At 52.3% G+C, this 9,930-nt stretch overlaps 1 protein-coding gene across 1 annotated transcript in view; it reads left to right on the forward strand.

Moving 5' to 3' along the window:
- Window positions 1–9,930, forward strand: part of IQGAP1 (IQ motif containing GTPase activating protein 1) — a 72,865-nt gene that overhangs the window by 62,309 nt on the left and 626 nt on the right. The window contains exons 31-37 of the mRNA XM_015410398.1: window positions 15–117; window positions 3,485–3,620; window positions 4,856–4,943; window positions 6,466–6,678; window positions 6,923–7,090; window positions 7,416–7,555; window positions 8,837–8,945. Coding sequence (XP_015265884.1) covers window positions 15–117; window positions 3,485–3,620; window positions 4,856–4,943; window positions 6,466–6,678; window positions 6,923–7,090; window positions 7,416–7,555; window positions 8,837–8,945 — 957 coding nt within the window. The remainder of the gene's footprint in view (window positions 1–14; window positions 118–3,484; window positions 3,621–4,855; window positions 4,944–6,465; window positions 6,679–6,922; window positions 7,091–7,415; window positions 7,556–8,836; window positions 8,946–9,930) is intronic.

Consider the following 9,930-nt stretch of genomic DNA (forward strand, 5'->3'; position numbering starts at 1 on the left):
TTTGTTCAAACTAGTTGCTTCTGGACCATCAAGATGCAATTGCTCCTGAGCACAATGACCCCATTCATGAACTCCTGGATGACCTGGGGGAGGTTCCTACTGTTGAATCTCTAATAGGTGAGTCTCTCTGATTGGCAGCGGGAACCCTTTTGTGGTGGCTGAAATGATGAGATGTTGTGAGTGTCCAAGAAACATGGCAGAATGCAGGAAAAGAATGGGATATGGTCTTTCCTGGGAAGGAGCTCTAGAGACAGGACAGGAAGGGGCATACTGGGTGGAGGTGTAGCCTTGTCTATCAAAGAGGGCATGGACTCAGGCATTGGGGGGGGGGCATTTTTAAAAGTTTCTTGTCATCTGTTCTTACCTGCCACTTTCTCTGGTGGTACGGGGCAGAGCAATCTGAGTTCATGGGAATAAGCTCCTCCCTAGAGGCAGGCAGGGTCGCTGATCTCTTGCGATTCCCGAGGGGAGGGGCTTCTCTTCCTAGCCCCAGTCTTGGCCCTGTGTGCAGAGCAGGTAGTTGGCTGCCTGCACTCTTGCAAGAGCGCCATGATTCCTTTGTTCTTCCTCATTACTTTTCTTTTTTCTTTTATCTTTCGGCTCTCCTCCCCCCCTGTTTTTGGGGCAGCAGTTTCAGTGGGCCCTAGGGCGATTGCCGCCTTTGCAGACAACCAAGTGGGGAAGCTCACTTTGGGGGGACCTCACCTTCACCGGTGGCCCCTGAGCAGGAGTAGGGGAGGCCCAAGGAGAAGCAGCCATTTCCTCGGGTTCCCCTTTGCTTCCAGTCCTCCTCGGGAGGAGAGGCGGGCTGCAGGGACTCTGGCCTTTGGGCTGGGAGCCTCCCCAGTCGCTCCACCGACCTGCTGAGCATTGGCAGCCGCCGCAGCGGGAGCTTCTGTCCCTTTCCTCTGTGGCCTACTGGAGCTTTGGCGAGCTGGTCGCTACGGTGACTCACTGCCAGTCCCGACCTTCAGTTGGTCACCGGATACCTCTGGTAAGGCGGGTGGGCTGGCTTCGGGGTAGGAGGAGGGTAGCGATCTTGATTCCCCCCCCCCCCATTTAAATAATATGTATTTTTAAAGGCAGGAATTCCTTCAGTGGCGGCTCAGGCGGGTCCCTCCGAGCGTGGTGCCCCAGGAGGGGTGGGCTTCAAGCCTCCCTTCCGCCCCTGCCTCTGAGCATGGTTCCTGTCATGAAGCTGCAGAAGCCCCTACCACGGGGACCTTTTTTTTTGGGGGGGGTGTCAATGCCCATGCCAACTTTTTGGCTTGGATTAGAGGGAAGATGCATAAAGAGACCGAAGCGGCTTTATCGGAGGCTGTCCCCAGCGTGTGAGGGCCACTGGCCAAAATTAGACACGGCTGGGGGAGGGGGGAGTAGGGACCCTTCTCCTCCCCCTCTTTCAAAGAGACACAAAGAGGCTCCACCTAACGGATAGTCCATTGGAATCCCAAGCCCTTTGATGGATTAGTCAGATTTCTCTGGCTCTTCCTCCCCGAAGAAGGAGCGAGAGCTGTCGGACGAAGGAGATCTGTTGATAACCACTCTTCAGGCTCACCGCTCCCCAAGGTCTTGGAAGTCCCTTCCAGCAAGATGGGAGCGGAGGAGCCCAATCCGGCCAGCTGGCTCGTCCGGAGCTCGCCTGCAACGGCTTTCAGAGCTGTCCTCCGAGGAACTGTGGTGCCTCCCAGTCAGGGAGAACCTTCCTTGTCAAGGGCCCCCTTCTTCACCGCCCTCAGTTCGAGGTGCTAAGCCTCACAGTCTGGAGAAGTCTTTGGGTAACGCGCTGGCCCTTTGGCTCGGAGACAGAGATGAGCACCGCCCCCGAGAGATACTTCACCTTTACCCTGGAAGGGGGCAGGTGGCTCTGCCGCTTCAGCAGTGAAGGGTTTCAGGAAGGGGCGGGGTTTCTCCAGTCACCCCCATGTTCCTTAGAGAGGGACATCTCCGCGAAATCCACCTCAGGCCCACTGGCTCCCCTCCTGGAACCTTAACGCCATGGTGCCTAAAGCCCCCCCCCCCCCCCGGCGCTGCGTCGGGCTCTCCCTGCCCGCCCATGAAGGTCACTTTCCAGGCTGTCTTCCTGGTGGGCATCACCTCTGCCGGGGGAGTGTCTCGGGACTTTGGGCACTCTCTGTGGACCAGGAGTCGTGCCTCTTCCGCAATGGCGGTGGTGCCGTGCCTCGACCCAGCCTTGACCCCAAAGTAGGGTCAGAGGGAACCGACCCTTCCTCCGTTCTGTCCTAATGCTGAGAGATGTAGAGAGAGCACTGAGCTCCTATCGAGACAGGTTCAAGGGGTTTCACAAATCAGTCGCCATGTTCGTGTCCTCCAGGAAAGCCTCCTTGGGAAGTGGAGTTTCAACTTCTGCCCTTGGTAGATGGGCCAGAGGTTGTATTCTCCTGGCCTGGATCCCCTCCCACCCCCACCCCCGGGCGGGTGCCGTGGCCCGTTCTCTCAGAGGAGCCGCACCCTCGGCAGCCTACCGGTCTTTCTCCTCCTCAAAGGTGGTCTGTCGGGCAGCCCCCTGGGGGTCAGTCCGTTCCTAACCAAGCATTACCGTATTGACCAGGCAGCTGCAGCTGCCTTTAGGGGAAGGGTCCTGCCGCAGACCTTTGCAGGCCAAGAGTCCAGAGTTTTGCCCTCCCAGGGATACGCTGCTCTTATGTGTCCCATGAGTTCAGAGTGTACCCCACCTTGCACCACCAGAGAATGGGAGGTTTGTTTCACTTACCATTAATCTCCCTTCTCAGTGGTCTTGGGGCAAGGCAGTCTCTTCCCACCCAGGGAGAGAGCCTAGTCCCTTAAGAAGAGGAGGAGGAAGAAGAAGAGATTGGATTCATACCCCTGGCCCTTCAGTCAGAGTCTCAGAGTGGCTTACAAACTCCTTTCCCTTCCCCTCCCCACAACAGACACCCTGTGAGGTAGGTGGGGCTGAGAGAGCTCTGAGAGAACAGCTCTGAAATAACTTGTGACTGACCCAAGGTCACCCAGCAGGTGCGAGTGGAGGAGGAGTGGGGAATCAAACCCAGTTCTCCCAGATTAGAGTCTGCGCTCCCAACCACTACACCAAACTGGCTCCTGGGCAGGTTCAGGTATGCTGCTTCGGTACTTGGGAATCTCTTTGTATATCTGAAGGGCCCTCTTCTGATCCTCTTGGGTTGTTTGCCTGCTGTTTATCACTCTGTTCTCTGTTTTGGTTTGGCTGTTTATTGGAGTTGTCACTGTCAAAATACTGCAGCTAACCCTGCCTGCCTCTAGGGAGGAGCCCCACCACAGGACCCTAACCCTAACCAGGACCACCGAGAAGGCAGATTCACCTTCCCTTCTCTGCCTCCCTCGTGGCCAATATTTTGTTCAAGAAGTGAGACTTTGAAAAAACTCGGCATTTAAGAGCAGTTATGAAAAGGCTGCTGTTGGAGAAGGTGCTGAAAGGGTAAAGCAAGCAGCCTTCGCAGCTGTTCACGCTCTCTTTTTCCCCCAGGGGAAGGACCTGGCAATGCAAGTGACGCTAGCAAGGAGATGCTGGCCAAGACGGAAGTTTCTCTCACCCTGACTAATAAATTTGATGTTCCTGGAGACGAGAATGCAGAGATGGATGCAAAGACGATTCTGCTGAAGTCAGTGAAAGCTAGGGGCACCTTCTCATTGTGCTTAACAGTATTTAGGACTCTAACCGATGCTTTCATTTAGCCATTTCTCCAGAGGAGCTCAGGGCAAAGCAAGTGAGGCAGTGCCATTTTCCCCTGGCCACAACCAGGGTTCTAGAGTAAGGCTAGGCCAATATCCAGTTTGCTGCAACGCTGAGCCCAGATATACCCAATCCGAGTTCCTTACTTTACTCTAAGGTCAACCCTAACAGTGTCTCCTCCTGGTAAATGTATTTTAAAAGGAAAAATGTTATTGCCTTACCAAGGAATATACTGCTAATAAGATACCTTGCTGTAGCAGCCTGTTTGGTGACGAGTGTGTTATGGAAGGATGAACTTCACTGCAGATGCGACGTGTCCAGGGAAGACCCTCAAGCCCCAGATTCTGTTGTCAGCCACTGAAACAAATTTCCGCAGCCTGTGACACAGGAGGAAGTAGTTATTTAGCCTATGGATGATGTGACATTTGTTGGATTCTTCTTCTCTCCTTGTGGAGTTTGAGGCAGCATAGTTTGGGGGGTTTGGTTTTTTTTTTGGGGGGGGGGTGTCTCCCATCCATGCATTGATTGACCACGCTGTATTATGTGCCTTCCAGTTATATTGTGGAATACTGAGTAGTGATTGTGGCTTTTTAAAAGACTTGGATAAAATTCCAAAAGGGGTTGTAGTAGTCAGAAGCAAAAACTACGGTAGCCAAGACAGAATGTTTCCAGCTCCCATTGGTTCTGTGGGGACTTGCAACTTGGGGATAGCTGCTGCTCTCGTGTTCTGGGCATGAAATTTAGTGAGGCCTCTGTGAAGAGGTGATGTAAAGCTTGGTGGATCTTTGATCTGATCCACAGGATTTCACGGACTCTCACCGCTGAAAAGTGCATTCAGTGTTTTCTGAGGGTCTTCCGTTGGTTCTTCTTGGACACCTAACCCTGATCACTTTTATATTTTCATTGCCCTACTGGAGATTTTGCTCAGGACCCTGACTGTCGCCTGGGAGGTACCTTCATGCAGCCAGATCATGGAAACTTCTGAAAGCAGTCCGATGGTGGTTTCTAGCTGGGTCCTTTGGGTGGGATTCAGCAAGGCACAGTACAGTAGGACAGAATAGCCAGTATTCTCAGTTTCTTCCCAGAGCTCAGTTGGAAATAGTGATGCTCTCAGTTGTGCAGGGGAGAAGTTAAATGGAACGGCTTTCATCCTTTTCCCCCCAGTACAAAACGTTTGATTGTGGATGTCATCCGCTTCCAGCCAGGAGAGACGCTGACTGAGATCCTGGAAACTGCAGCCACCGCAGAGCAGGTAGGGGGAGGTGGTTTGCTGGCATTTCCGGCCCAGGCATCCAGGTGCCCTCCTCTGAGGAGGACTTGTGCTTTGCATGCCAGACCAAGAGGGTCACCAGCTGTCACTCTTCCGAGGAGAATTACCGGTGGGTCACTGTGCAGGCCAGTGGCAGTGAGATGGAACGGGGGTCCAGTGGCACCTCGTGACCTGGAGACCAATAACAGGATGGCCTGGAAGCTTTAGATGCCGTCATCCGTATCTATTAGTGGCTCGACTGGATTCTAGTCCAGGAGCACCTCAGAGACCAACAAGCTTTTCATGGTAGACGCTTTCGAGAGTCCCAAGTTCCTTCCTCAGAAACTTCATACTCCGAAAGGCCACGCCTTGAAAATCTTGTTGGTCTTTACGATGTGACTAGCCTCAAATCTAGCTGTACTGCTGTGGACCAACCCGGCCACCCTTTGAAACTGTCTTAACGGTTGAGGGCAACTTTTCAAATACAAATCTCAAGCATGCAAATCATTTCCAAGATGGTTTTCCTCCCACAGCAGATTGAGAAGTGAGCTCTGCAGTCCCTAAAAAAAGGTTCACTCCTTCATGGCTTGTGCCTGCCCAGAGATGAAACTGAACTGTCCTCTTAACGTGGCTGTTCTTCTACAAAAGGGTGAACGCCAAAGCCGCTTGGTGAATTAACGTTCATCAAGTTGTTTAGTGCTCCCTCTCACTCACACCTTGCATAGCCCACCTCTTGACAGGTGTTAATTACTCCAGCCACCCCTCTGCCACTTCTGTGGTCTCTGCTTATCAGACTGCATTCTGCAGTAGTTGTTACACTTTGACCGCCTAAGAGCAGTTGGGGGTGTCTCGCGCGCATGCTTGAGGGATGGCTCTTGCAGTGGCACCCTGCTCTGAGCTGGGCCTCCCTCCTTGACACCCCTCTCCCTCTGCAGTGTGGAGCCGGGGTCACCAGTGCACGGGCTGCCCGTGGGTGCCCACGGCACCCACCAACACCTTTCCTGGTACCCACCAAGTGTTTTCGCAAAGTGGCCATTTGGGACTTTGGCCCAGCAAGGATTTTGATTGGCCATATGGGAGCTTTGATGGCCTGTGCAGATTTTCCAAAGCATTGCTTTGGCAGCAGCCGTGACCGGAGCAGAAGTGTCTTCACCATGTGACTGAAGCAGCCACTGCGTGGCAGGCTTCACCTCCTGTGGCAGCCGTTTTGTGGCTGCGCCCACCGTGGTATGTCAGAACGGCAGAGATGTCCGCAGACTCAAAACAGGTTGGGGCCCCCTGATGTAGAATCCTCTGCATGGGATTTGCATTCCTCTGCGTAGGATGAAGTGAGCTCTGACTCAGGAAAGCTCGTTATGCTGGCGTGATTGTATCCGTAGCCCCCAAGATGCCACCAGACTCCTGTTTTATTCTTTTCCTGAGGCCAGGAGGGCGGGGCTCAAGCAGTCCGCCGTGGGTGGAGGGATTGGGAGCAGTGCTTGGAGAAGGAGTGGTTTGCAACAGTCCATCTGGTCATCTTGCCCAGGAATCTGAGCATCAGAGGGTGATGCAGAGACGAGCCATTCGGGATGCAAAAACACCCGACAAGATGAAGAAATCAAAAGCGGTCCTGGAAGACAGTCATCTGAGTCTCCAAGAGAAGGAGGAGAAGATCAGGCTGGGGCTGAAGAAGCTGGCAGAGCTGGGCACGGTGAACCCGAAGAACCGATACCAGGACCTGATCAATGACGTTGCAAAGGCAGGTGCCGAGAGGGGGTGGGGGGGGATGGGCTGCTGCCGTCCCTGAGCCCAGGGATGCTCCCCAGCCTTGTGGGTGACGGCCCGTCTCCCTTTTGGAAGGACAGTGACTCCTGACTTCAGAGGTAGTTCTGAACCTGGGTATTGACACAGCAGCCAGGTGTTTAATTCTCCCAGTTCTGCACACAGGAGGACTGGGAATTCCTCTGTTCCCTTGGTGAGTTAAGAAATTTGTCATCTGATAGGACATCCGGAATCAGCGACGTTACCGCCAACGAAGAAAAGCTGAATTGGTAAAGCTGCAGCAGACCCACAACGCACTGAACTCCAAGGCAAATTTTTATGAGGAGCAAGTGGATTATTACAAGAGCTACATCAAAACCTGCTTGGATAACTTGGCCAGCAAGGGAAAGGTCTCAAAGAAGCCGCGGAAAATGAAAGGAAAGAAGAGTAAGAAGATTTTTCTGAAGTACACTGCAGCCCGACTGCATAAAGTAAGGAAAGACCTTAAAAAAGAAAGAAAGAGAGAGAGAGCCCCTTTTCAGGTTCCTTGGTAGGAGGAAGGTCCCTCAGGAGGCGTGGGTGGGTGTGCTGGCAGCCTCCTTCTCCCACTGGAGAGGAGCAGGGCCTAGCGGGGCCATCTGGTGACACCGGCGGCTGCCGCCCGCTGCAGAGACCTTGGTCAGTCCCGCTGCCCAAGCTGGTCCTCAAGCCCCCCACCACAGCTTGCCTTGCCAGTGCTCTCCCTTCCCCAGGGTCTCCAAGAAGCCGCGGGAAATGAAAGGAAAGAAGAGTAAGAAGATTTTTCTGAAGTACACCGCAGCCCGACTGCACGAAAAGGGAGTCCTGCTGGAGATTGAGGATCTGCAAGCCAGCCAGTGAGTTCCCCACTCCCTCTCACTTCAAGAGTGTCCTTGATCAGAGAGCCCTCAAGGGGAACGTTCTGGGGTCCTCTTTCTCTGGAAACCAATCAGAATGTTGAGAATGTGGGTTGAAAGAGTTTAGCTCGGTACTTCTTAAAAAAACTATTAGCCGCTATTTCAAACACAGGCTCATTTGTACACAGGATGTCAGTGAACGTCACTGTGTGTACACACATTGTGCAAAAACCAGGGGGGGGGGGACTGAAGGGCTTGCATAGGGAGAGGTGAAGAGGGGTCAAGCGTAATGTAAAGCTACACTTTGGGAGCAGAGAAAATGGATCACATGAAGACCCCTCCCGTTTATAGGTGGAAAGGAGAAGGGCAGTGGTGCTGGATCAGGCCACTGGTCCATCTGTTCCAGCGGCCTGTTTTACTCGGTGGCCAACCAGCTGCCAATGCCTCTCCACTCCGTCCCTGTCCAGCACGGCCTTTGAACATGGAGGAAGACCCATTGAGTTCTTCATCACCGAATCTGCCTCATAGGCCTATTGTGCACACAAGGCTTACTGCAGAGAATCTGAGCAGTCAAGTCTTAGAGCCTGACCTTGGATCCCGTGCCTGCAGCGTGTACCATCCCCCCCCAAGGGTATTTATTCTGCAGCTGCTGCGCTGCCTTCTCCTGCTGCCCAGCTGAAACCAGGTGGTGGGAGAGGGCGGCCCAGCTGGGTTTGCTGTGCGTGCAGGGAGCCAGTGGTTTTGGGGCCGAGAGCGCCAGTAATGAGAGGATGTTGGTGTCCTCTTGTTGTTACGGTGGCTTTCGTATTTGCTGTTCGGTTGAGTTTCAGTTTGGGCAGCGCTTGACCACTTAGTCACATGTCAGATTCTAAGCCCTCTCTCCCTGTGCTCATCGGCCATGTGATTCCTTTGACAATTTGTGGGTGAACTGAAACTATAGGCAAGGCAAGAAAAAGAATCTGAAACTATAGGCAAGGCAAGAAAAAGAATCTGATCTAGTGAGGAGGTGGAAGCAAAAGCAGACACGTTTCTTTGTTGCTACTGGGCTCTTAGTGTTACCTAGGACAACAGTGGAACATTTCACGGCAGGAAGGGAGGCCTGTCTCTTTTTCAGCCCACCAATGATGAATCCACAAGGACACTTGACTTGCTCTGACGGTGAATGGAAAGCCAGGCTGCTGCCAATGCCTCCATCACACCTGCCTTCACCTAGAGTCTTGCTGATCCTTTTAGCTTTTGTATAGAATAACAAATGTCTGTCTTTCTCTCCAACTCCTATAGATTCAAAAATGTGATATTTGAAATTGGTCCAACAGAAGAAGTTGGAGATTTTGAAGTAAAAGCAAAGTTCATGGGTGTTCAGATGGAGACATTCATGCTACACTATCAGGTATTTATTTAATAAATAAATGTATATCACACCTTTCTCTCCATTCAAATAAGGTTAACATGGCTTAGAAAAAGCTTGTGCAAAACATTTGCATGCAGCACGAAACAGTTATAGCAAATTAAAGAGACCAAAGCCCAGGGAAACAAGCCCCAAATTGTCAGCTCCCAAAAAAAGAGATGATCAGCCTCCGTCACACAGGACTGCTTTGTGGTGCCAGCGTGGAAAACCGCCCCCAGGGGGTGCCCTCCTGACCTGTCCCGGGAATCTGTCCTACAAGAATGGCTGAAAAGACTCGTCATTATTCCGTGGCCAGTCGAAGAAACCTGGAAGCAGGATATGGGGAATGGTTGGCTCGTGCCTGGAGAGAAAGTCCTTTAAGTACGCAGGCTGGTCATGAAGGGCACAGGCAGATGTTGAGAGAGAAACAGTCCTGCAGTTCCCATGTCTGGGGAGAATGGCCAGTTGGAGGTATCATCAGGCCTGAGGGGGGGGGAGGCCTTTTCACACCTCTGCACGGACTCCGTGAGCCCAGAGAGTCCGTGAGCCCAGAGATCCCTGGTGCCGAGAGCAAGAACTCTGGAAAGAATTCCTGGCGCAAGAGGAGCTCAGCATTGTCCCACCCGGGGGGGGGGGGGAACAAAGCAAAAGATAGATTCAGTGAGATACACAAAAAGGTAATCAGAATGCTTTGGAGCCAAACAACAGTCTCCCAGGTTGTAAGTAAGAACTAGCAACTTGAACTGAGCTTGGAAGGGTGCCAATCTTGCAAGAAATTGGCAAGTTCCAATTTTAAAAACTGGCCAATTGCACACCGCAGCTAAAAGATTTATAAGTCAATCAATCAAACATAATTGTATTAAATATATACATCTTTACAGGTGACTGAACACTGTGATCCAAGGTCTTTGCTATCTGTGAGATGGCTCTTAGAAAACTAGAGAATGAGTTTCTGACTAATGCAGGTTTTGTCAAAAGCAGCCTTTCC

Source organism: Gekko japonicus, unplaced genomic scaffold, assembly GCF_001447785.1.
Source record: "Gekko japonicus isolate JY-2015 unplaced genomic scaffold, Gekko_japonicus_V1.1 scaffold1830, whole genome shotgun sequence".
NCBI lineage: Eukaryota > Metazoa > Chordata > Lepidosauria > Squamata > Gekkonidae > Gekko > Gekko japonicus.